The 26,881-nt window shown below is 49.0% G+C and overlaps 6 protein-coding genes across 9 annotated transcripts; 4 read left to right on the top strand and 2 right to left on the bottom strand.

The window, feature by feature from the left end:
• Nucleotides 1–15: 15 nt before the first annotated feature.
• AAFC00_006622 (uncharacterized protein) lies at nt 16–660 on the top strand (the record flags this gene model as incomplete). Its single annotated transcript, XM_069346607.1, has 3 exons — nt 16–173; nt 388–540; nt 612–660. 3 exons carry the CDS (start codon nt 16–18, stop codon nt 658–660), a joined length of 360 nt encoding a protein of 119 aa, XP_069199477.1.
• Nucleotides 661–1,061: 401 nt separating this feature from the next.
• AAFC00_006621 (uncharacterized protein) lies at nt 1,062–3,447 on the bottom strand (the record flags this gene model as incomplete). The annotated part of the gene is made up of 3 exons (XM_069346606.1): nt 1,062–2,624; nt 2,682–3,340; nt 3,402–3,447. The coding sequence occupies 3 exons, from the start codon at nt 3,445–3,447 to the stop codon at nt 1,062–1,064; spliced, it is 2,268 nt and encodes a 755-aa protein (XP_069199476.1).
• Nucleotides 3,448–3,837: 390 nt separating this feature from the next.
• AAFC00_006620 (uncharacterized protein) lies at nt 3,838–5,223 on the top strand (the record flags this gene model as incomplete). Its single annotated transcript, XM_069346605.1, has 1 exon — nt 3,838–5,223. The coding sequence occupies one exon, from the start codon at nt 3,838–3,840 to the stop codon at nt 5,221–5,223; it is 1,386 nt and encodes a 461-aa protein (XP_069199475.1).
• Nucleotides 5,224–6,278: 1,055 nt separating this feature from the next.
• On the top strand, nt 6,279–8,326 carry AAFC00_006619 (uncharacterized protein; the record flags this gene model as incomplete). 2 transcript variants are annotated; one of them, XM_069346604.1, is made up of 3 exons in its annotated part: nt 6,279–6,730; nt 6,783–6,873; nt 6,929–8,326. In XM_069346604.1, 3 exons carry the CDS (start codon nt 6,279–6,281, stop codon nt 8,324–8,326), a joined length of 1,941 nt encoding a protein of 646 aa, XP_069199474.1. The 2 variants fall into 2 exon arrangements, with proteins under 2 accessions (XP_069199474.1, XP_069199473.1); XM_069346603.1 differs by having other exon boundaries at nt 6,438–6,730.
• Nucleotides 8,327–20,334: 12,008 nt separating this feature from the next.
• On the bottom strand, nt 20,335–22,005 carry AAFC00_006618 (uncharacterized protein; the record flags this gene model as incomplete). Of its 2 annotated transcripts, none has more annotated exons than XM_069346602.1 (6): nt 20,335–20,381; nt 20,428–20,884; nt 20,933–21,493; nt 21,549–21,596; nt 21,653–21,772; nt 21,826–22,005. In XM_069346602.1, the coding sequence occupies 6 exons, from the start codon at nt 22,003–22,005 to the stop codon at nt 20,335–20,337; spliced, it is 1,413 nt and encodes a 470-aa protein (XP_069199472.1). The 2 variants fall into 2 exon arrangements, with proteins under 2 accessions (XP_069199472.1, XP_069199471.1); XM_069346601.1 differs by having other exon boundaries at nt 20,335–20,375.
• Nucleotides 22,006–24,689: 2,684 nt separating this feature from the next.
• AAFC00_006617 (uncharacterized protein) lies at nt 24,690–25,802 on the top strand (the record flags this gene model as incomplete). 2 transcript variants are annotated; one of them, XM_069347838.1, is made up of 3 exons in its annotated part: nt 24,690–25,003; nt 25,067–25,639; nt 25,688–25,802. In XM_069347838.1, 3 exons carry the CDS (start codon nt 24,690–24,692, stop codon nt 25,800–25,802), a joined length of 1,002 nt encoding a protein of 333 aa, XP_069199470.1. The 2 variants fall into 2 exon arrangements, with proteins under 2 accessions (XP_069199470.1, XP_069199469.1); XM_069346600.1 differs by having other exon boundaries at nt 24,984–25,003.
• Between the last annotated feature and the right edge of the window lie 1,079 nt (nt 25,803–26,881).

Below are 26,881 nucleotides of genomic sequence, written 5' to 3'. Positions count from 1 at the left end.
CCCATCCAACACAAAATGCCTCAGGACATGCCCCCGACCGGCGGCTACGAGCCAGTGCAGTACCGCCGCAACCTGCCCGCCCGTGGCTTCCGCCCTGCCACCTACTTGCTTGCCGTCGGCGCCATCTGCACATATGGGTTCTGGAGAGTGGGTCAGGGTATCCGGGAGCAGAAGTGAGTGTCTGTCCTCTTGCTTTCTCTCTGTTGATTTTGGTCGATGCCGGAGGGAGGGGGAAGGACTGGAAGGGATTGGGTCAGAAGAGCAAGAGGTGGAGACAAGAGTCGGCTGAGAGACAGGAGCGCATCAGAACATCTCGAGAATCACAGAAAGCGCGGAGCACAAAGGACGGAGCGACGATTACTGCGACAAAAACTGACGATGATCCAGCGAACTCGCGCGCGAGAAGATGTGGTCCCGCATCCACCTGATCCCCGTCCTACAAGCCGAAGAAGACCGCGACCAGGTCCGTCGCATGTGGGCCGACAAGGCTCGCGAGAAGGAGCTGCTCGGTGCCGAGACCAAGGTCTACCACTCGGAGCGGTATGTTTCTTTTTCCTTTTCCTTTTTCTTTTTCTTTTTCTTCTTCCTGTGCACTGCTGATCCGTCTCAAGATTCGTACGACCTACTTTCGCCGTCACTCCTGCTCAGACTACCAAGTAGACTTGCGCCTGTACACATGAGTTATAGTCGCGCAGAGGAATGGAAGGAAGAACAATGGGTTGTGCAGGATGAGAGTCTGAAATGGAAGAGGGCAATATATGGGGGATAGAACGTGCCTCGACAAGAGGGAGAGCGCATTCAAGTGGAACAATGGATTGAAGAGAGAGAACACAAGTCATGAAAGAAAGAAAGAGAGAAGACAGAGAGTGAGGTCTCTGATAAGCCGTTAGGAGCGGCTGCTGCCCTTGTATGACTGATTGCCTTTTCTCGTCTTCTCCTGTTCAATTGTACAAAGCAGGAGAAGTCGAGACGTCAACAAAAAACAAGAAAACAAAAAAACTCACCATTTTCATCAACTGTTCATTGATCTTGTTGAGAGCTATATGTTCTCGAAGTGAGATCTAATCACCGCCCCCACCACCTCCACCAAGCTTCCGAGGCAAATGTCGGACCCTCCACACATTACTCCCCAGTCCCCTCTCGGCATCCAGTTTTCGCTCAGCAACATACGGTCTCTCCTTCTCCTTCTCCACTTTCCCTCGGTCATCATCCTCACCGTGACCAAAAACAGTCCCGGCGTACACGTCCTCCATGAACGCCCAGTCGGGACTATCGAACTTGCCGCGCACGAGCACGATTTGCTTTCTTTTTCTTTCCTGCGCTGATCCGTCCTCATCTAACTCGTCTTCGTCTTCGTCATCTTCTTCTGGCGGATACGTGAAACGATCAATCTCGTCTGCAGAAAGGGGTGTCAAGAGATGCAGCTCTTGTTTTTCTCTATCGATGCCTCTTATCAGCGCTAGTCCTACGCATCGTGAGTTGCGTGGGTCCAAGGGCGCGATGAGCCCGCTTCTGTCTGGTAGTAGGTAGGGCAGGTCGTCTGGGGTTCGCGATACTAGGGACTGGATATTCGGTTCTTGTGCGTCGTGGTGCTCTGCTTCTTCGTCACCTTCTACTTGTTGAGCGGTCGAGGTGACCAGGGAGTGATACCCCGGTATCGCGACGTCGTCTTCAATGACGCAGATCGCTACGACCATGCCGTCTAGCACTGTGCTCAGAAACGCCGGGGGCACGACTTCGCCATATGACAAGATGGCGAGGATGCCTTGGCCGGGCCCGGAATAGGGGACTTGCCAGGGCCGGATGTGGCTTATTGGTCTTGTGTCCCATTTGGCAATGGGCGAGGTCTCTGATGGAGTTGAAGGTGGAGAAGTGTGGAAATATGACATGTTCATCATAGCCCTGAACTCTGCGCTGGTCCGACTCTGCGTCGGTCTTGTTTCTCGCTGGGGAACCAACAGAACTCGGCCGTCTGCTCGTAGGGAAGACTTGATGGCTTGCACGACGTCCATGTCCATTGGCTGCATCAATACCACGTCTGTGATTGGAAAGCCCTGGACCAGAGCCAGCAACACTTCGACTGCTGATCCGAGCACCCAGCCATTGCAGTTGATCACTAGAGGGGCGTCGGGGAACGATAGTCGGAGTCTTTGGTAATGTGAGAGGAGATCCATAGCACACGAGAGAAAGTGGTCAGAGTCTTCTTTTGGCGTTATCGACGCAAGAGTATGCGATCGTATCATGTGATATGGAGATGAAGAAGGTGCGGTTGGGTGTGTGAACGGTGGGCCTAGAATAGGAGCATGTAGCTGCACAAGAGACACCTGTCCAGGGGGTCCAAACTCCGGCTGTCCAGGATCGAGGTCGAGCCAAAAGGATGTCTTTGGCTGTGCTGAATTTAGTCTCTGATTTGACGTCCTCGAAGTAGTGGACGTCAAGAACGTATTCGTCAGCCATCGGCTTATGGTCGATTTCCCAGAGGCTTTGGGTCCCGACACTAGAACTACCGGATCCGATGAGGTTCGTGGATAATTAACGATGCGGAATAATGCACTCTGTATGCCCTGGTCGACATCCAGAGCTGTGAGTGCACGTTTCAAGGGGTCGTCCGTAGACGAACGAAGCTTGACGTGTCTTAGTATCATATAACTATCCGTAAAAGGTGGCAAAGTGAATCTCACCAGCATAAAAGACCGCTTCGACTCCGCACTACCATTTGCAACAGAGTCCTTGAAGTCTTGCGCATTCCATAGCTTGCCCCATAATGGAGAGACCTTGCTCAGACCTGCCATGGATGTAGTGGTAGAAATGACGGCTATCTCGGCCGCTCCGCCCTTAGCGATGACTGTTAGCAGAGCGTGTGTGCCAGGTGCAAAGACTCTATACGTCCGATCACCAGCTCGCAGAGCAGCACCCGAGAGCATGACGATGCCCGAGATGACTTGGAGGTCATACTCGCCGATGAACGTCGCCGTCTCATCAGCTTTCAACTTGAGGACCAATCGATCAGGACTCTCAGAAAGAACAGCCATCTTTCGAGATCGAAAAGATGACAGTCTCTGGGGCTGAGCAGCTTTATAAGATCGTTGAGCCGAAGACCCGGTCCATAACTGGTCATCAGACGAGTATCCGATTCCGGTGCCGTCGTCATCTCCTGAGGCAGCTTCGTGGGCACTGCTCAGTGGAAAACTCGACAAAAGCGTCGGAAGTGCCGCTGCATCACTTCGGTCGTTTTGGCTTGTGGGTATCGAGTTCGATGGCTTCAATTCATCCAGAGGTTTGATTTCGGTATCTGATTGCGCAGCTCTAGCCTTGGCCGCAGCAAAAGCACTGAGTCGTGCTGTATTTAAAGTCAATTGAGGTTTCCTTGCACTAATTCTGCCAAGTCGAAAAGATCATACGCTTGGGTTCAACGAAAGCTTCCTGCGCTTTACGTTTCTTCTGCATGATTTGCCCTATTATCCTATACCAAAAAAAAGTCCGACGATATGGTCGAAATATGGAGTAGGTGACTTTCCCGATTGGGCGTTTTGCGGCCATCTCGGAGGTCTTGGCGGGGAAATGCAAGAGTTGCAAAGCTTGGACCACTCGGGTCTCGCATCTTTCCCAAAATTTCTGGACGGAAGTATTTTGTCTATTCCTGTAATTCATTATGAGATAGAAGTTTTCAAACACCAAGCATTTCATCTTCTGATCTCGGGGGCCATCTACTCTTTTGCTCCTCTTGAGAATTTCATTGACTCTTCCAAGCTTCGTTTCTCTGCACAAAGTCCTGAGAAATTGCATGTTATAACCCATCAAATCCCGTGTCTCGACCAGGAAGATCATCTGCCACCAATGGCCAAGGTGAAGGAGACGAAGGTCGCAATCAGGGGCGAGAACCCCAGAAAGGCACCCAAAGCATCGCAGACAGCGCGCAAAGTCCCACCCCCCCACGAGGAAGTCAAGGCCGAATCTGGCAGCGACAGCAGCGACAGCCAAAGTAGTTCTGGCAGCGACAGCGAAAGCGAGTTGGAGAAGCAGAAAAGCACAAAGAAGCCCGATGTGCGGAAGGCCAAGAAGTCCGAACCAAACAGTCCTCCTGTCGCTGATGACTCGAGCGACGACTCCAGCAGCAGCGACGACAGCGAAGATGACAGCAGCAGCAGTGAGGGAGAGGCCATGAAAGCAATGAAGTCTGCCAAGAGCAGCAAGAAGGACAACAAGAAAAAGGACACACCAGCAGCAGTCAGCACGAACGGTAAGGTGTCCAAGAGCACCGAGAAGGTGGATTCGTCAGACGACGACAGCTCCGAAGACGAAGAGATGGCAGACGCCCATGCAGAGTCCACAAATACTGCAGCAGCGAAAGCATCCGAGCCTGTAGATCCCACGCGAGCAGTTGCGCCGCAGCCTTTCGAGCCTCCAGCCGGCTACAAAACTCTCGACATCTCAAAAGCAAACGCCAAGACTCTCTCCTCATTACTCTCAAACCCTTCGTCAAAGCAAATATGGCACATCACCGCACCCTCATCAGTTCCGATCTCCGAGCTCAAGTCTGTGTCTCTGGCTGCTATCCAGAACCAGTCCTCAGTCCTCACGCACAAGTCCGCCTCCTATGCATTGGCCGAAGAAAAGGAGTCCAAGACGACCAAGAAAGTCTTACTGCCCGCCAGTGGCGGCAAGGGATATGCGGCCACCGAGCTCCCCGTATCTAAGAGTCTGGTCCTACAACAAGTCCTCTCCATACCGAAGCTCGAAACCAGCGCGTCCAGAATCGGTCCGAAACCCCCAAGATCTCCGCGGAAGCAACCCAAGGGCCTTCGCATGAGGTACAAGCCAACCGGATTTGGTTCCGGTGACCCTGGCACCATTCTCGGCAGCGACGAGAGTGAAGATGACGAGGACGTGACCATGACAGAACCCCCGGCATTCAAGGCTCCCAAGGGCAGTGCGCAACGCGAGAGAGAAAAGGAAAAGGAACGCAAGAGGAAGCGAGACGAAAAGGACGCCGCTGAAGAGGTCCCGACGCCACGTACAGAAAAGAAGCGAAGGAAGGAGAGAAAGGGCGTCTCCGCCGACGAGACCATGGAAGTCATGCCAGGTCAAGAGAGCACCGCGGCCAGGATTGAGGAATCCCTCATCGAGGGCACAAAAGAAGTGGTGCCGCGGACAGTGGAAGAAAAGGCCAGGATCAAGGCGGAAAAGAAGGAGCGAAGGAAAAGCAAGGATAAGAAGAATTAGTGTGGCATTACAGGCTCTTGATTGTATCAGTACAGGCATCCTGCTTTAGCTATGGAGTTTTTGGGGATTAGCAAAAAATGGAAGGGGTAAGGCAAACCAGGAAAAGAGCTTCGGTCGCATCTGTAGAAATTCACAGATCCGGGACATTGCAGCATTCAGACGCAATCATGCAGAGAGTCCATACAAAAACAATCCAACTTCTTCCTCGGTCTTCGTATTATGTTGATGATACCGAGCCATTGAGCAGTACTCGACAAACACACTCTCTGCCGGCAGAGCACTCATTATGCGACCTTGAGTAATCTCAATTGAGAATGCTATAGTAGGCTACTGTCACGACTGCGCTTCTACGTACGGCCACAGGCAGCTGACAACTGGGCATCCCGTCCGCTCTGCCAGACATAAGCAGTTGACCGGCAGATTAGTACTACGGTGGGTGACCACGTGGGAATCCCTGCTGCTGTACGTTTTGGTATCCTCTGCCATTCCTTTTTGTTTCCGGTCTGCTCCTACAAGACAGCACGAACCTTGCGTGTGGTGATTCTATACAATGGAAGCCTGAAACGGGAGTCGAAATCGGTGAACATAAGGTAAACAAACGCGAGTCGTTCATCTCGGAATTCCCCACTATTCTTGGCAAGATTTGATCATCGAACATGTTCAAGGTACAAGCCAGTACAGTACCTACTGTATCTCGACCCCACATCAGCGACAGGGATTACAAGCCACTGTTTACATCCAATATCTTGTATCTGCCGCTCGAGCTCCACAACAACGGTATGCCTGCAATCCCCCCAATCGGATATTGATCGCCTCTGCATGTAGGCTAGTCGGTTGCAATAACAAACATCCTCGTCCATCCGGGGAACGTGACATAGTTTTCTAGCAGTCGCAATGACGAACACTCCTGCAACCTTGTTCATGACTGCGGCAGAGTCGACAGGGTATGAAACCACTCCGAGCTGATCCCAAGCAATGGTGAGATCCAGCAACAGTAAGTAGCCAATTTGGTCTCTCGTTGCTTTTCTTTTCTTTGCTTCACGCCATTCCTGTCGATGGGTAAAGCGCGATACTCGTCTTTCGTTTTCGCCTTCTTGGCGCAAGTGATAGCTGTATCTTCCAAAGCATACTACGGTTTCACAAGAAAGATAAGAAAGCGATTCGTCGTGTCCGCGGGCGAAGATATCGACAGCAGCATTCCTCTCATTGCAATCATGTCAGCCCCAGATAATAGTGACGCCGGTCCGGCATTTTACATTGTTGCCGTATCTGGTGGTACCTGTGTGGAAGCGACTGCTCGAGGCATCTTTGCGAAAGACTGTAACGGCTCTGCGGAACAACAGTGGACTGTTCAATACGGCGATGCGCAAGATCAGGTCGCTTTTCAGAATGCGTCCAGTGGCGAATGGCTCAACGCCACAAGTGGTAGTGCTTCTGGCAAAGTTGGCACGTCCGAGACTAAGCAATGGTGGGCTATGTCTAAAAGCAACGAAGCAGGTTCTATTTGGTAGGGTTCTGGTGCTTTTGTGGTTAATTCTTGTTTCGCTGACATGATCTAGGCTGAAATGTAATGACTATGCCGATGCATATCTTTGTAATTCATATGGCAGCTACAAGAATAACAACACTGTCTACGTGTGGCCGAAACAGGTAAACTTTGCATTCCATAAACCTTGTGTGAACCATCACTAATATTTTATTCAAGTCCAACTGGTCACATGCGTTGACTTGGTATCTAAAAGAAGCACAGGCTCCTGGCTACATACCGAAGGCGTGGAACGCAGAAAGTCTAGGTGAAGACTTGAAGCGAAAAGAAAAAGAATTGGCAGCCAAGGGAGAGCAGATTACAGCAGTTCAAAAAAGAGAAGCAGATCTGAATGAAAAAGAGCAGGAGTTGGCGGCCAAAGAAACTACGCAACAGAAACTGAAAGACCAGCTGGACGCCAAAGAAGAGGAGCTTGCTTCTACTCAGAGAGCACTCCGAGAGACCAGTGATGAGAGCTCAAAAGAAAGACAAGACTGGGCCAAGCGGCAGGCCGATCTGCAGCAACAGTTTGACGATCGTCGATCTCGAGAGCGCGATCTCGCTTCTGATGAAGCGGTGGTCGCACAGCGAAAAGCACAAGTTAAAGAGCGTGATGCTGATCTGACGGAGCGAGAAGAAGACCTTAACCGACGTGGAAAGGACCTTGATCGACGTGAAGCCGAGGCACGAGAGGACTCATCTGAACTTGCGGCAGAGGTCGAAAGACTGCACAAAGAACTGCACGATGCACTAACACAACTCAAGCGTGCTCAGGAGGCTTTCAGTATAGCCAACTCTCGTGCCAACAACTCGGCAATCGACAGAAAGGATATGAAGAAACTGAAAGATGAGAACACACGCCTTCGAGATACCATTGCAGAAAGCTCCACTACGTCTAGCCTTCGACCCAACGACTCGCCAACGAACGATCAAGACATGACAAAACTGAAAGATGAAAATGCCCGTCTACGCGATCTCACTATCCAACAATCTCTCCAGCTTCAGGAAGCTTCGAAGCAGCAGAAGCGTGCACCACCGAAGCTTGGTCCCAGCCGTAGCAGGAACGGCAGTCTGAGCGGATCAGTCGCGTCACGAACACCCACTGTCCATTCTGCACCACCACTATCAGCCCCGAAAGTCCCAACGCATGCGCCAGCTGGGATATCGAAGACTCCGAGACCACTGGGATTCAGAACTGACACCAACGCTCAAAAGCTACCATCAGGAGGCAACATCGCCAACAGTGGAGTCAAAACAACGACAAAGACTCAAGCGCCGAAACTCCAACAACGACCAGATGGCAATCGAACAGCCAGTCCTTCCTCTCTTGTAACAGAAAATCAACAGCAGCGCGAAGACGCCCTCAAACTAAAGCAAAAGAAACAAAAGGCCCTCAACGATCTCTCGTCTGCTGCCAAGAAAGGCGTAGCATCGAGTTCGGGAGCATTATACACCAAAGCACCCTCGGTCAGGAACTTCGACGATGCTAGCGATGCCGTGGAGTTTGAGTGTGGACATGTCTTGTTTGCGCCTCCGAGGAAGATCGAGAAGAGGGTTGTTGGCTATTTGTATGAATGAGTAGTGTTTTAGGGAGGAGGAAGTGGGTGATGGGAAGTCTGGGACGAAATTGATGAATTACGATGTCATGAATTGTTTCGATGCTGGATTGCATGTACACATTACGGCATTTGACCGATATAAGTCTTTAGGAAACATGTAATAGGACTGGCATAAGCTTCAGTTGAGCGCAACTATCCCTCCGTGCTCGTGACGAGTATCCGCCTGCTGATCGACGCCATGCTATCCTCGCCCTTCTACCATCCAACGTCCCATCCTTTCGCTCGAAACAGGCCTGCACTTCAGACCCCGTGAGCCTTCGCAGTGTCACTTGTGCCGTAGCTCTCAATTTCCGGAGCATGAAGTGACCATTCGCCACCCTGTCCAATACGTCGCGCTGAACGCGGATTGAGACCAAATAGCAGCGAGCGCTCGATCATCGACGCTTCTGGTCGATATTCGGACGGACGTTCACGACCGATGCTCGAGGTTGGAGACCAGATATGGATGGTCTGACTGACGTGGTTAAATGGAGTGGAGGCATTGGGGCGATGCATAGGGGTGATGCATGGTGTTGTTTCTTGAAGTAAAAGTGTTGCTTCTTCTAGGCGTTGTGCATGTTTGATGAGGGCCTGTTGCATGAGCCATACCATGTTCGATTTGGCATGCCTAGTCGTGTCGACAGTAGTGTCTCTCACGAGTCCCCTGACTTGGTCACTGTAGACATGATGGATGGGCCATAAGCCCAGCCCAGCCCAGGCTCGCCATTCATGGTGCTTATGATACCATGAAGCGCATCAATAGACCTTGAGACATCGCTGCGTGCAGACGAGTAATCCATGTAACCCCGAATGAGAAGATATATCATTTCTCAAGAACGAAGGGAATTAGCATTCACTTCTCTGGACCTGAGGGATATGTTGCTGAGCCACCGCGATAGGGGCAGGCAAGACCTGCGGCATCGTCGGTGCAGTGGATTGGAATGACTGAGTCAATCGAGAGATTGATGACTGGGTGACCTTTCCCTGTGGGTTCATGGGGGGCGGGCTTTGGCTTCTGACGCCCTTGAAGAAGTGGGAGGAGATTGTCCAGGTGGGAGACATTGTTTGTGTGTTGATCTGATAGTTGATGAGCCGAAAATTGGTTTTGTTGCAAAGACGAGTATCACTTTTCTTCAGTGGGAGTAGACGTGTTCAAACTACGATATGGAAAATCACAGCAACCTACAGAAAGCGGAAAGATCAAGGACTAAATGTATTGCAAATAGCCGCTGGTGTCAAACACCGGCAGATCACACAATAGCACCACAAAGAGCTTGTACACAGCACATGATGTATTTTGAGACCGAGTGCTATTCCTACGGCGGGCAAAAACACATCAAATATCTAATAGCGAGACCATCATTGGACGAGCGCGTTGCCGCCTCTCGCACCCGCACAAGATCTGGGCCGGTCCTGGGGACAATGTCAGGTGAAGAGTCACCTGTTGTTGCAGCCTAACGAATCGGCGCTGGCCTGTTTGTAAGCTCCTGCTCATTCGGCACTCGGCGTCGGTGCTTGCGATTGCGGAACTCGCCCGCCGAACTTCAGACTCGCACGCTTGGGGTAACAACGCGCGCTACGGTCGATAAGATTAAATGAACCATTTCAAGTGCGGAATCCATATGCAATGACTAGATCAGAGGCATCTGTTGCTTTTGCCGTGCTGTGGGCGAGTTGCTCACCAAGACTTTGCTGTCTTTCATTCATGTCGATGATGACAGTCGTCTCAAGGGTAAATGGTTATACATCAAATTGGGTCATCTAGACTTATTTGCTGTGGATGAGGTAGCCTCATCTTACACTAGCATACAAATAGCGGTTGTTGCATCTGTTAATCGACCTATGGCTGCGACAGAACAGCATCGTAGTGCTCCACAAATCACAAGAAGATATCACACATGCAGTCTAGCTTGCAAGAAAGATGAAATGGCATCTCGTGACGCCGTCGCCACGTTTGACGGCCTATTCTCCATAGAATCAGGCTTTCACACGTCAGAAACTAGGGCGATTTCATCCTCTGGGAGGCACAAGTCAGTGGACGACGACCTGCCAACGAACGATTCCCTATGGAACAGTATGCGGACATGACTCGGTGAGCTACTTTGCTGTGTGGCTAAGCATCCCACATGCAGCAAGGCTTCCAGTAGAGACTAAAGCTTCGAATCATAAGCCCTGCAACTTCATATCCTCTGTGCTGCGAAATTGTGACAACGCCAGATCAAGTCATTGCGGTCCCCGCGCTACATTAATCGTAATTGAGATGGTCATCGGTTCAAAACATGAGGTCGACGCGGACCTTGCAATCACTTAAACGTGTGCCTTTGCTTCTGAGTCAGCTCGACCTAGAGAAGGTCACGCTGTGACACTTACAGTACGAGCTCCATCATTTCGGTCGTGTATTTCTAAGGCCGTTCTTCACACAAAAGAACGGTATCCCTGGGTCGACAGCATCAATATTGGCTCATTGTACTATGGGGTGATCCGGATCGAGGAAAACATTGCTTGTAACATTGCCATGTTGTATCTAGCACTGCACGCATTATTGCATCGATATTCAAGCATAGATCTGCAATAGAAAGATATATAGGATTCCATTCGTTTGGCGCTACTGACATCGATCTCCGTTGCTGTAGGACCTCAGACCCAGGACAAGCGGCTTTAGAGGGTGAGCCATGATAGGGAAGACGTAAAGTTTGATCCAATACCACAGTTTCTACAATCAATCCTAGAAGATTGCACCCGAAGCTGTTGAACAAGGGAGGGTAGAAGGATGCGTGAATACCAGAGATGAATCGTGGCCATTCTTCCCTCGGCATAGCGTGCATATGCATGGGAACGAAGCATCGCCTCATCGCCTCGACCTTGCTTTGCTGGGGTTGACATTGATCGTCTGCCAACCTTCCATGGGCAGTTGATCAGTCTCTCCCCGTGTCTCTCTCCCCCTTCCCCAGTCAGGTGCCACGAACTCAACACATCCAGGTTGCCACAACATTTGGCTTTGGCCCTATACGTAAGATATCCTCCTGCAAGCAAGGTAGCTCTGGAAGCCATTTCATAGTGACTCCAAGTCTGACAACCTAAGAAGTGCTCAACAAAGCGTAGTCCGCACCGCAGAGCTCGCAGACCGCGGAGTCCGAGATATCGAAACCTTTTACATATACTGTCCGCTTTCTTCGTGATCTGGAATGAATAGGGCTCGCAGCGGCCTTGGGCCCACCTTGCCCCTGGAAGATGAGAGTCTTCTGTACACACATGCTGTCATGTTGACTCAGCATGAGGGCGATCTGCTCTCCACAAGAGATTGTAAGCGACGCGACGACGATTTGGTGGGGAGACGATCACTTGTGCCTAGCTCAAGTCGTCCTCCATCCATGATTGAGCTATCCGCTCTGTCAATGGAAGAGCTAGAGGCAATGCAGCGGGCAATACATCGGGAATGGGAGCGGGAAATGCTGGAGGAAATAAAAGAAGTAGACGCAACGCGAAGACGGCTGCGATCATGTCCAAGGGCGGCGTGTGATCTATCTGTGCTTCCTTGATGATGAAATCTGGCAACGAAGGGTCATGGCTTTGCAATCGATGTCAAGTCCAAAGGAGTCTCCAGGAACCTTGAAATCAATGCGGATGAACGCAGACCCAAAACATCAATTCGTCGTTAATCATACGATATCTGAGGACATGACATATGGAGAGGCCGCCCAGAAGACCCGATTGAGGTCGAAAGGGATGCGAAGAGGAGCCCTAAATCGATTCATCAACCAGTCTAGAGCTCCATCCACTTCAACCTCGGGCTCAGACTCATATGACAGGGAAGCAGCTATGCCGCTGCTTACGGGTCGCCTTTCGAGGCAGCAATTGTTTGTCAATTATACGATATCTGAGGATGGAGCATGCGATGAGGGCGTGCAAAAATTGCAGAATTTGGGAGCCTTGAGAGATAAAGGACATCCATCGATCAGTCCTGCACTAATGGTTCCAAAGCGATCGCAGAGCACGGATGAGAACCGCACCATGTTCCCACCCCTTAAGTCTTTTTCCAGGACTAATAACGTTTCGACTTCGAATACTACCTTAGACAGTAAACACAATGCTCCACAGACATCTCAACCCACGATGAACGGCACTCCCCGAATGAACCGGAAGCACTTGACTCCTGGTCAACAGCTCGCAGCCCTGCAGCGGCGTAGTCAGATGCTTCAGGTGCATTTTTTTCTCACGAAACATAGCTCCTGAGCAAATCGCTGTAATGCGCGACCAGCGAAATATAATACTACAGCAGGTGCTGCGAATGACCCGGCAGGAATACGCAAAAGTTACGTCGTATGCAGCAGATAAACAACATGCAAGGCGGTATACCATTGCAGCAAGTAGGCTCGGACGGCGGACAAATGCAGCAGCGGCGACAGCAGCATCAACAACCCTAGCTCAGCGAGCCACAACAGCGTCTGCAGCGCCAACAGCAGACGCGCGCCCAGCAAATGTTGCAGGACCAGCGTTCGATGCAACATCTGGCCGCCAGCGGACCAATTTTCACCCCAGCACATGCGACAGATGCAAATGCAGCAACGCAAACTGGGGCAACAGCGAAGGGCCGCGATACGCGCCACGCAGAACCTAGGAGACCCTGCAAACACGGATCAGTACATGCAAATACAAACTTTCCGCGATTTGATAGCCTTTTCTGGAGGTGGTGATGATCTGTTCAAGCAGAACATGCGCAATCAAATAGCCTCACTCGACGGTGGTCCAGTAGATGTCGGCGGTGGCACACAGAGCATGCAGCAGCAATCTGGTCATGACCTGGCCTAGCAGTTTGCCGCAATGTAGGATGCTCTTGGTCGAGCAGGCATAGGCATGGGCTAGGTCTTCGATTATACATGGGCAGTGATGGTTAGTGGCATCTTCCTATTGTTCAGCCGACAAGATAGCAAATATGTTGCTGATCGTCCAGCAGTGGCTCGTCGAGTCGTCAAGGACTTACAAAGGCATAGGCAGTGATCTACAGGCTGGCCACTAGCACCATGGAGCTATCCAATTTTCTACTAGCTGTACTCTGACCTTGCCCACAAGCTTGTTGCTGAATGGTTCACGACCTCTGCAAGCCTCTAACATATCTTCCGCCACTCAAGGACCAAAAGTCTCAGAACTGGAAGGCCGAAACAAAAGCAATCATGTTTCGACTGAGATATATGGCCACACAGAATTCCAGACACTACATCATTTGATTCATATATGTTCACGAACTTTTCCGTACAATATTCTACTTCCGACTGCTTTCTCACGGGAGACTTCAATCTCGGAGCCGCAGCATCAGTGTCTAAGACCTTGGAAACGAGCGTATTCATCGTCGGTGTGCCCTTGAGTCTTTACGATGTATTGATCAAATTCTTCAGCAACGGAGATTGCTCGTGTCAGATGATCGATATCCAACGCTTCCCTTCTGTAAGCAGCGAGATATTTCGCAGTCTTCATCGTATTTCTGGTTTGCCTGCCGTTGAGCTCGTATGCTGCTAGCTGTGACGCATGACTCTGAAGCCCTTGGAGACTCGCGACATCGTCTGCATTTCCCAGCATAGGTAGGGCCTGTTTCCAGATCTTCAATCGTCCGGCTTCGTCTAACTTGGGGAAACAGACTGCAAGCTGGATCCGAGACTTGAAAGCCTCGTCAAAGGTTCCGACCCGATTAGAAGTGAGAGTAATGATGCCGGAGTAGTACTCCATTGCACGAAGAAAAACGGACACTAATGCGTTCCTCTTCAAGTCTGGTTTAGTGCGTTCTTCGAGAAAGACATCCGCCTCATCGAGTAGTATCACACAATCCCATCGTCGACCAACATAGAATATCGTGTCGAGATATTTTTCCACACTGATTGGGTCGGTACCAATGTCTCCACATGTCACCCGATAGAGGGGCTTCTCAGCAAGTTCAGCGACACTTTCTGCGGTGAGAGTCTTTCCGGTTCCGGGAGGACCGTGTAGCAACAGGATCAGCCCTTTACCTTTGTTTTCGATTATGTCCTTGGTTTCACTGATTGCGAGATGGATCGTCACAAGAGCTTTGATCAGCTCCTTCTTACGTTCCTCCAAGACTAAAGCTTCAAAGGCTCTTTTGTTTCAGGACACGTCTTGCATATGTGTCGTCGACAATACTCCTGTTTCTGCTCAGCTCGAACGATGACCAAGGCTGCAGTACTCACTCCATGTTTTAGCATTCAGATCACAACCCGTTATTCGCGCCGGAAGTAGTAGTACGAATGGTTCCACGGGTGGATTGTCGTTCTGCATCACCTCCAAGCTAGGATCCATCTCTTTCTCCAGATTCGGGCGTGTCCTCTGAATGGATGGTACGATAAGCATCCATATCTATCATAAATCGGGTACTAGTCTGATATTTGACGAGCGCCGTTAGCTTGCTGTCAACACACACTTCACAAAACTTACTGTATCATGGGCTAAAGATGTCGTTGGGATCGTGTAGCTGATAGCTCTGATGTAACGGCACTTCCAGAACATGGAGCCCCGGGTCCTCAGTACATCTTCCAGACCAGATTGATCAGATCTGAGTGGATAGGTATCCAGCGTGATGATATTGATATTCTCGACATCATTCTGTTGAGGCCATTGTACCTCCAGTTCTTGGTATCCTCTGGAGAAATTACCATCGTATTTCCAGAATTGACAGCTAAGATGGAGAGTATTCTGATTTTGCCTGGGACAGGAACGATTAATGTACCCTTGTACATCATTTCCGTCCTTGTGGACGACTACGTCGTTTGGACCGAATGATTAGCGAAGTGCTTTCTCGAAACGAGTCCGTCCCTAAATAGGTTATCTGCTGCTGTATACTCCTCCCCATGGGTAAGTTCGACATAGTCACGAAAGAGTTTCAATTGCTTCTTTTGATGAAACTGTAGGCGATGCGATTGCATCAACGACCTGATGGTGTCTCTGCTGTGAAACACTGTAAGATACGGTGTCTCGAGAAGTGGCATATCATCGTCTCCCTCATCGCGACGCTGGCGCGATTCTCGCGGAATTGGTGGTGTTATCGATCGCAACAGACTGTTCAGTACTTTACGAAAATTTTGTGTCCCCATGCTCACATATTCTCTAACAACTTCAGCAGGAGGTCCATCATTGTTTAGTCTATACAACCAGGAGCGAGCAAAAGATGGCATGAGTGGATCGAATTCGAGGTTGGAAGGCGGCAGGAACAGGTCCTTTTCTTCGAGCTGCTCGTGATAGGCCTCACAGTCATGAAGTATAGTTACCACGAAGCTGGGTACGGGTCACTCTTCTTCTAGATGCTGGTATAGATCAAGTGACTTAGTACCTTGCAGACTCTTGTTACGACTATCTCCACTCAATAGTCGTGGAATATCGAAATAGTGCTCGTTGTGATGGTCCTTACGCCCACGTCGTCGTCCCGAGCACAACACTTCGTGAACGACAAGGTAGCTGGCGGCATCCTCGCCGGAGCTTTAATCAGTTTGTATAGTGAGCATGCTCCTCCTAGAGCTGGTGTGTGGTGTTTCAGTCAAGCTTGAGGAGCCGCCATCGTGATCATGCTTCCATGGATTGTGCTCCACGAGGGGAGCTGTGGAACTGTAAGACATCTCTACTTCGGAAAAAGCTATGAAAGTGATTGTAAAGATACAATCTTAACAATCCGTGAGCGAGAGGTGGGGGATAATGGCAGACGAGGCGTCCGATCGAGGGATTTTAAGAGAGTCGGGCATCGAAGATCATCTCAGCCTGCTGGTTGAAGGACGCGATATGACAAGCGCGCTTACCCAATCAGAGCTGCCAAATACTGACTGCACGGTAAATCATGTATGTATAGGCTAAGACTTATGTGGCGATGCGAATAAGCGCCTGGACTGGCAAGGTAGACTCAGCCTCCTCTCGAAGTCGTAATCTATGCCTTCAAAGAAACACAAACTAGGGAAAGCAATCTCGGATGACACTCGTGGAAAGTCATGACTTTAGTTCAACGGGATACGCTTTCCGCCTGGTGGAAGCCTATACCAGATGTAATGTACGTTGATCATACAACATGTGAAGAGAATGGTCCATTCATTCGTTGTATAGAGGAACAGATATTGCTCAAGCAGCATACGACTCAGCATTACACTATTTTCAGGACTTTACAGACGTATCTGGAACAATATCATTCAGTAATGAAGGGTGCATGGAAGATGTGATGAGACTTGTCGACGATGCAAAGACGGCTCATGAACGTTCGTCTTCGAGGCGAAAGAAAGTCGGGAAATGTCTTGCAGAAATATCAGGAAGAATCATGCGTTATAGTACGATTCTAGACATGCTCTCTCAGCATCACCCTGAGTATGTGTCATTAGCTTGGGGTGCTGCCAAGTTTGTGTTGATGGTGAGATGTCCGCATCAGGATCTGATCCAGTACAGGTGGCTGACAAATTGCAGGGCATAATAAATTACAGTGAACTTATAACAAAGTTTTCACGCGCATTCATTGAGATAGCAGACGCTTTACAGTTGGTCAGCATAGAAGCCCATCTTTACCAGACCGAGCGGATGAAGAGTACAGTAACCTTACTCTATGTTCAGATAATGGCATTCTGACAGCGAGCTGCGACGTGGTATGAGTACCATCTCATGAAGCGACTGGTAAAAGCGGTATGGAGTCCATATAGCCTTTGCTATAACGATATACTAGAGGATATAAGAGTCACCTTAGGAAAAATCAAAGCCAACGCCGATGTAGCGCACAGTACGGAACTCAGAGATATGTACATTGTCTTGCTACAGCAGCAACAACAATTGCGTGAGCAAAAAGCACAGATCCAGCGTCTGAGTGATTATATTGTGAGGGTAGTCGATATCACTACTAGTAAGTAAAGGGATCTCTGCGAGACATACGGTAAGGCTAAACGTCTAAGGAACAAACGAGACCGCCCTCAGCGTGCACGAAGGTTTGACTGCAATTAAGCCTAAGATTTACGACATACACTACTTCACAAGTGAAAGCTATATTCGACTGCTCATGCAAGAATTGACACCCCGCGTCAGTCAACAGAAAGTGTTTTTGAAGAACCAATCACTGGTCCAGCGGGATGCGGATCGAACACTAAGTCAGGATACCAATGCATTCATTAGCCAAGTGAGACAATGGTACCTGGCCGATACGTCGAGTCTGCTAATACTCCAGGCTAAACCGGGGGCGCAGCATCAAGTGAGGAGAGTCGCTGTCGAAGCGATTAAGTTCCTAAGAACACGAGAGAGACAGGTTTATTTCAATCTGGCGCAGCGAACTAATGACGATCGTATTTGTCTCACGGATGTGTGCAAGACTCTCGTCCACCAGGCCTTGCTCGATAATCATGATTTCTTCAAATCCAATTCGGAATCATTCCAGTTCTCTAAATTGAATGATGGTCATACGGAGAAAGAATGGCTTGGTCTTCTTGCACTTGTCCTAGCCACCAATACACAAAGCTTTCTCATCATCGAGGTTAAAGACATGTTGGCAATATGTGCTGATGTTCCTACCTGGGTCAAGAGGTTACTCGATTTGTTCAGTGTCCTTGTTGATACCATTGCAACGAAGGGGTCTCAAGTCAAGATCATGTTGATTAGTAACAGAATGATTATACCGCCGTCAGCTTCAGCAATGCCTGGACGTGGAATGACAGTACACACAGTCCAACAGGAGCAGGTCATTCCAGTACGGTCACGACGCAGACTATCACCTTTACTGCCATCACGATCAGTTTGGACTAATCTCTAGTCCTGCTCGTGACTATGACTACAGTATTGCTTGCGCATCACTACGTGGTTCAACATGACCAGAACTCAGGAAGACTTAAGGGGAAAGACAAAGTTGCTAGATAAGGGGTTGTTACAGTTCTTTGTTACTCACTCGAACCTATGCTCTTACCATGGACGCTGTCGTTCGCGACATAGTCACTTCAGCGGCGAGAAAATGGACTTCTAATGAAAAGGCATTTCTGCTGTAGCTCTTTCTTGTAACTTACGCGGAAGACCTCCACCCTAAGATGATACCCTGTCGCCCACCTTCCACTTACGAAATATCCTTTTCCATCCTAGTCAGCTCCACAATGTCCAGAATACTTTTTCCACAATCAATAGAGCTGTAGCGTATATGGTAGGGCAATCAGAGCAATATTTAGTAGACTCGATTTCTATAGCACCATGAAAGATCGACGGTTCGTCCACAGTGGCATTGGCTTTGAGGTACAGCATCAAGGTGTCTGCAGAATTCCCACTGGCATAACGCGCTCGGTGTTCGGCCTTCAGAGAAGGAGTTACAGGGACGATAGTCGACGTCCTACAAGATGTTTCTTGTGCAATAGACTGGCCCGATCTCTGGTGCAGCTTCTGCCATTGATTGAAGCTGTTGCATTGAGGTGCCAATCGCAGGTGGTAGAGGAGCACTAGGGGTCCCATTCGGTGATTCGGTTTGTTTGATTACTGCTGGACTAAGGTCAAGTCAGGGAAGATGCCTAAGCAACAACGGCAGCCATAACAATCAGGTAAGCTGAAGCTTGTATGGTCCCTGATGATTGTGATCTTATAGAAGAATGCTCGTAGTTTTGGCTGAGTTGTAAACGATCTGAATGTGTTGTATTCTCTATTGGAGGGTCTTTCGCGTTGGGCATGGCCCACATTCCCTACATATACCTCCACACGTAGGTTATCAGAATATGAAAATCCCGTATTGGAAGGAACTTGCTAGTAGCGAGGTTCTATGCGCCTCGGATTCATTCATGCTCGATCATCACACCAACTTCGTTTACTGGGACTCCTGTACTACCGTCACCGCATACCACTTTACGGTTCTACGGAGAGACGGTGGTATCAGTGGTGAGAGGTGTGCATACTAACTAAGCAAGGTCACCGGCTGAATATGAACGAATATGGAAACGACTTTACAACAATAGCACATCGATTTCACTACTCAGACGATAGTATCCATCTTTCGCATAAGGTCCGGCGAGGTGCCCTCAGATTGGAATGCCTATATTTACACGCGCAATCCCACAGCTGATGTCTTCCTCGGGCGGAACAAAACTACATCTTCAAGAGAATTACGGGTACACTAGCTCACTCGACGTGACCCTGCTGGAAATTCCGTCATTATGTATCGAGCCAGCTTGCTTGATTATATTGGTGCGATATCCTCTTACATACTTAGTCTGAATATGCTGGATCGGGGACTTGATCAAGCAAGGCACGCATGAGGTAGAGAATGATACGTATGCAGATACGTAGCAAGGATGTATCAATGTAAAACACATACAGATGACTCAAAGAAATCATGATGCCTTCCAGTTGACGACGATCTTGATCGCGTCTTCACTAAGTCCTGACTGCGGTTTGATTGTTCCTCTACTGTATTTTCAGTCACGTTATCATTTCGCAAACTACAGTACTGGGCGAAGCGTCTTGCTAACTTTAACAGAGGAGGAGACATTGACAAGACTTGCTGCTGCAGCTGCCGCTCAGAAGCGTCATCGTGATAAGAAAAGGACTGATGCGAACGTGCTAGGAAAGCAGAGAGGGAGGGGGCTGATCCGAGCGTCGAACGCAAATATACTGAAGAAGAGGGGCGGGTCGCGGTCGTAGTGAAGGCCTACTGAATCATAATTGAAGTAAAAGTGAGGGCATACCGAACTATGACTGAAGAAGCAGTGAGGGCATACTGAACTATGGATGAAGAAGCAGTGAGGGCTTACTGAATTATTTGGACGACGCAACATAGCTCGGCACATAAATGCATCATCGCAGCAGGGCATTTCTGATATGGCTATAGAAATGGAGCATCATCCTTCATTGGCAACGCACACATGAAGCTGAACCAATTCATATGACCTCTAGTGTATACCTAGTATATCGCAGTACAGCATGAAATCAAGACTGTGAATAGTACCATCATCACACCCGCCAGAGTGGATTTCCTTGGATCCATTATCGTATTATCTCATAACCCTATGAAGAGCCAGAGTTGTCGGCACATGAAAACGCGCCGCCTAATACTAGTTAGTTCAAGAACTAACACAAGATCATTCCATACAAACTCACCGACTTGACCATCTGCGTAAGCATCCTTGATCTGAACAACGACGCCATAGGTACCAGCAACAAGGAGAAAAAGGCCTAATAGGATCAGGAAAGCATGGAACCAATAACATAGCTGCTGCCACACTGCACCCTTCCTGTAGTGACCGCGGTCGTACATCCATAGCCAAGCAGGAAGACATATGGCGATTGGCGCAAAGCATATTGATCCAGTAAGCGCGAGGATGTAGCTGAAGATGGGAATTGCCTCTGCGAGAATGAATGAGATCGCGGCAAGGCCGAATGTGCAACTCAGCCAGGTTCCCCAGTGGATAAGACTGTTCGATTGAAGGTGCACCGAGTCCCTCAGGATGCGTACAAACACATACTTTGCGGCAACGTGGAGATATAGACAGGCTGAGACAATAAGTCCCACAAGACCAATTCCATATGCGATCATCTTCACCGTTTGTCCAGCACTCTGTGACGCTATTAGCTGGCTTCTCCCACATGGTTTCTAGTTGCTCACCCCTAGAGATGGACTTGCGACCCATTGTCCACACCATCGATAGACGACAAGACTGAAGGAGAGATAGGCAGCCATAACAATTCCCATACATGCAAACAACGCCTTGCGGTAGTCGCGAGGATTCTTCATCTCGGATATCACGGGAAGGAAGGCACTTGTTCCAGCACTGGACACAAAGATGGTACACGAGGCGACCATTCCAGCTGCAAACGTCGGATAAGCGATGACATAGTAGCCCAATTCGTAGCCGCCGGTCTGCGGTGCTGCGGCTGGTCGGTCGCGAGTAGTGACAGCAATGACGATGATCAGGACTGCGACAAAGATACTCGCGAAGCCAGCCCAAGTAAGAAAGCCAATCTGATGGAATTTACGAACGGACGCTGTCAAAGCAACCACAATTGTAGCGATAAATGACCACCATACAGTACAGGCGGCATGATGGGAAAGGGCGTTCAGCGCAGTGGAAACGCCGATGATTCCAGACCCAGTGCACAGAACGTATGCAATGATGAAGAGTGCGCCACATATTTCCCTAGTGACTACACCTCCCACAACGTTCGCCTGTATGATCCTGTAAGCATTTTGAAGTAGAACATGAGTTTACGTTACGCCTTACCATATCAGCGATTGAATGGCAGCCTGGGTGGTTATTTCTGAAGTCTCCCTAAAGCCATGATTAGCATCGCCGACCAGTTTCTGAACGAGCAGCATCGAACATACCTGAATCATAGCAGTGTATGTGTTCAAGGCAGTCCAGCCGACGACTGAGAGTGCCCCGCCCAGGGCACCAAGAGAGTACATGGCAGTTGGAATCGACAGTACACCAGTAGCGAATATAATCTGTCCATAGAGAATCAGTACTTGTTTGGCTCGCAAGCTGTTGGTAACTCTACCTTGAGGAAGATGACAGAGGCGCGAGGCCAACCGACCGTCCTGAAATCGACTCCATCTGCAGTCTGTTTGAACACCTCGTAATCCTCGAGGGTGCCTTGGATCACCTTCTCCGGGTCCTCGCCCGAATTCATCACCCCACCATGGGCGGTCTTCTCTGAGATAGAAGGCTCCTGTGACATCTCGAGTTTGCAGACTTCACAACAAGACGTATAGAACGAGGAGTTCGACTTCTGTAAAGTGATGCTGTTTTCGAACTGCTTCTTCACGAGACAGTCGCTTCTATAAGGTATGTCGACCTATCATTGAGGTCAACGACCATCACTAAAGCGAGGGTTGGCAGTCTGGCGAGCCGGCGGCGATCTTGCATGATAACAAATACCAAATGGAGCGAATCACGTAGAGCTATCCTGCCAACGTGCAGGGAACTGTGTTGCGATCTCTAATTGATTGGCATCATAGTGTAACATACCATGTATGCGAACCAAGTGATTGAGGTAGATAGATAAGACTCTAGATAGGCCATGTGCTAATCAAGGCCGGCCGAGAGCTGATCGTAGTACTATGCCGATCCAGACGGCAATAGCTACTCTTTCTGACGAACGCATTACACTATCCTTTTTCCGCATTGTATGATATGAATCAGTCACAGCCTAGAAATCTGCAGGACCACTTTAACCAAACGGTGGACTCATACATTAGAGGTAGCAGAATACAAGTATGGAGGAGAGATGTTGGTTGTGTTCATGATTTCTCCGCATTATTTGATCCGTGCCCTGATTGAACTGACTCGACAGTGGGGCCTCTATCCTCAACGTACACACAGATGGGGTTGAGGTGTCCCACCTCTCTGTTACACTCATGACATACAATCTCATCTCTTGGCTTACCGCCGCGTTCAAGCTAATACATATAGAGTCTCAATATAATCTTGAGCTATACTACAGTGATTCTACGCAGTGCATGTCAAATCGCCTCCATAATGTGACAGACTATGAACCATCAGGGATTGGAAAGAAGATGGTCGAGGCGTGTATTAAGAATGTTACCTTTGGATATATTCCAAGATTTGAGGTTTCTGTGTAGTTCAAAGTATGCAATGTGTCATTCCAAGTCTTTCAGTATATTTGGTATGTATTCTGATTGAAGTAATTCAATGCCTCCCTCTCTACATAACTCATTTGCTCCATGATCCTGGGATACCGCAGCTAAGGTAGTTTGTTTTCAAAGCAATGTCCCCGACTGTCCTCATGAGCAAAGGGGTGATGCTGATCATGGTCTCGCAAGAACTGCCGATGTCGCCGCGATGTCAAGTCATTCATGTTCCTTCTGATTTTGTATTTCTCATAGGCGACTTAGGCTAACACATGATGGGCCGCCACTACTACTTCTGCCAATACCCAGATCAACAGCCATGCGCCATTGGACGAGCCAATCCAGTCGAAGCTAACGTGGTAGGAGATGAAGTGTATTTCGTGGAGGATGATTCAGAAGGACCATAGTAAGTCGTGTACCTGCTTGTACAATTGACAGTGATAGCATCGCAAGTGTCGTCTAACCAGATATCACTTCTTCCATCTCGACAGCAGGTTTTGTTAGACGCACAGCACACACTGCATCACTCGAGGAAAAAAAGCCTGTTCCCTCATCCATCACGAATATCAGTCGTGGACTTCTGATTTTTGAGTAGAATTGAGATGCCATGCCGATATATGTGATACTGTTTTACAAGGAAGTACCTATGAGACATACTGATTCACACCGTCTCATTGTACAGGTGCACCGCACAAGACCCCTCCTGTGTACACTCCGTCTCCATTATCGCCGTTGTGGCAGAGGGGGTTGAAAAAGCAGGTTGACGCCAATTCATAACAGGCCAGAGAGCCCGGACAGATGAAGTCATCGACTGCTTACATACCATGGAACCGATGACATATGGGGTTACCAGCTGAGCACTGATATCGCATAGTGTTGTGCGTAGCCAACCATACTCACTACAAGGTTGAACAATCCCTGCTATAGCGTGTGTTCGTGGGATGAGTAGTATGGGCACAACGCCGAAGTCAGTGAGGGGGACTGACTGGCGACTTCTTTGATATGAAGTCAATATGCCATTGAGGGCACAAGACCAGAGCAGTGAACACCCATAACTTGTTAGTGGTAGCGTTATCTTTCCAGCTTGCTCGTCTTCATTTCAAACAATTCAAATCCTTCTATTGTTCTTATCGTTGACCCAGCTGCAGCCACGCAAGCTCATGCCAGCGCAGCGACTTAATTGAATCCTTAGAGCTTGTATGCACACATTTGGCTCACATTCAGTAGATTTTTGTGTTTCGAAACTCGGACAACATGTCAGCGTCAATTTTCGATCCTCGGTGAATTTACATTCTATGACGATCTAGGCCGTTGTCAGAGGCGAAGAATGGTACACGTCAATTCTTGCGGCGATATGCAATCGCGTGGATAGTTCAGGCGTGTTGTACCATGAACCACGTTGATGCACAGGCAACTTGTTAGATCATTGAACTAGTCGAAGCCACATTTCAAATTACTCAGACTGAACGATCTGAGCAATGTGGGGCTTTGGATGCTCTAATGTATATCAAGCATGGTGCCAAATCCAGACAGACGAAGGAATAGTAGTAGGCCGGCGACGAAGCTGGACGCGTAAAGCAAAGTAAATATCAGTATGGAGGTTTCAGGCGGGTGAGTGATGTCTGGGCAAAGCGCCTCGATAAGGTCTGTGTGCTTACGCAGCGCCGAGCCTGAGATTACAAGAGGTACTTGGCCGATGAACACCGAGTCTCTCATCTACCGTTGGGATGATTATTTCTTCCTCGTCAAAGAGACTCGATGTCAAGTAGTCATGCAACTCTCCCGTCAATTGACATGGACGTCACATAGAGTCAAGGTTGGAAGCATAGCGTTTGTCGGCGTCTTTTTGCTGTTCTTTCTCCACGTGTCTTGGCAAAGAGCATCACGACCTTCACCATCAAGTCCCCAGCTTCACTCGTCCAGTGGCGGAAAAGAATACACGGGTGACTATATCACAGGAGAAGGCTCAGTACTTCATGGCGTCCCGCCCGAGTATGACGAGTCCAGGAAACCAACCAGACCGGCTCTCATAGCGGCAGCACAAGCAACTGAGGATGTAGCTTGGATGGAGAGCCTGGCTTCAAGGTAGGCATTCGGTCCCCAGTATGACCATTGGCGCCCACAAATCGGTCTAATTGTTGTGTGTAGCTACGACTTATATCCTTATAACGTTGATGATCGAAATACACCCTCCCGTTTAGCTATACCAGCGAACACAGGGCATGAGGCCATGGTATATTTGACATTCATCATCAACAACTACGAATTCCTACCACCTCACGCTGTCTTTGTGCATGGTCACAGGGACAGTTGGCACCAGGAGGCCGATATCGTGCATCTCTTGAAGGCGCTTCGGATTCAGGCACTGCAGGAGGTAGGTTATGTACCTCTCCGATGTGACTGGTATCCGAGCTGTCCTGCAGAAATCAATCCTATCACGAAAGACGGCGTTGTCTGGGGACCTGGTGTCCACAGGCAAGATGCAGAAGATGCAATTGCAGAGGTATGGGAAACATTCTTCCCTGGTGTTGATATTCCTCATACCATTGCCTCACAGTGCTGTGCTCAATTTGCTGTCACTCGTGAAGCGATTCTCAGGCGCCCTAAAGAACAGTACATAATCATGCGCGAGTGGTTGCTGAACACTGATCTCCATGATGATATCAGTGGGAGGGTTCTAGAGAAACTGTGGGCTTATATCATGACCAATGACGCGGTCCAGTAAGTGAAGAGTAGTGAGATTTAATGGAAAATACTGACATTTCTCAGCTGTCCCTCGCCACAGAGCTGTGCTTGCAACTATTTTGGTCATTGCGAAGATCACAAATGGCCCAAGCCACCTAAAGCACTAGGCGAATTGCCAGCAGACAGTAACATTATATGAGCTGTTGGCCTTTCAGCACTCATCCACCATTCTCCCTCCGGCGAGGATAATCCATGGAGATCTCAAGGCTGCGGAATCGGAAACTACGCCTGTGCGGCGTAATGGATGACGAGGTCTTGTAATCAACCCTCATGATATGGCTAGCCATGGCTTGTCTACTCCATAGACAACAGGCATCTTTGGGTCCGAGGCGAGATCGTCAAATGTACAGGCTGTACTTGGGTTGGTCCTCTGGAATCCGTTGCTTTTTGTCTTTCGACGTCCAGTCTCCATGACTGGTATCTTAGCAATTACTAACAAGACTGGGAAGAGAAATTACTCTTTAACCATCTTACGATTCACACATGTTAGAGTTCCAGAACAGAGGGATGTTCGACGATCAGTCCAAGGAGGAGAGTCTCAATGTTCTGTGGGCACTGAAAAGATTTCCGAGCCTACACTAAACCAATGTAAATATCTATATCGAAATATACACAATACTACACTGTTAATAGAACATCTAGCACAAGATCGATAGGACGCAACGGGTGGAAGATATTTGCAGGTCAATAGTAAATCTGACAACATACGAACAGCTGACATGCGTACCTGTCGATACGTCGAAGACAGTCCTGTTGCCGTCGTCGACCTGGCGGCAAGTACCGCTGAGCATTCCATCTATGCCTCCATCTCAACGCTAGCCATGGTCGTACATTTCTGTCGGATACATTCGATGGCAGATCACTATGTGTCGTAATCGCATACTCACGGCCCAGTCTTCTAAGTAATCCACAGGAGCAGCACTCGACCATATCCAGTGCGATCGTCCTTGGTGCTCATATCGCAAGGCCCACTTTCAAGTAATTAGCAAAAAGCTTGGCTGCAGAGAGAGACCCTTCAATACCTTACACAGTACCGTCCTCTTGACCCGGTCTCTGGTTCTCCACTTTCACTATGATCCTGTCAGAGTAAGTCTGTGATCACAGTGACATTCGATATGTGCACGGAAAATAAGTCGGCTGTCCACAAGTCTACGTTGCCTCTCTTCGGTGTGCTAGGATTTAGAAACAAGCAAAATACATAGGCAGTGTTTTGTTCTA

The sequence above is a fragment of the Neodothiora populina genome, assembly GCF_041146345.1.
Source record: "Neodothiora populina strain CPC 39397 chromosome Unknown canker_contig_8, whole genome shotgun sequence".
Taxonomy (NCBI): Eukaryota; Fungi; Ascomycota; class Dothideomycetes; order Dothideales; family Dothioraceae; genus Neodothiora; species Neodothiora populina.
Note: the sequence above shows the minus strand (reverse complement) of the source record. Positions and strands in the feature narration are given on the sequence as shown.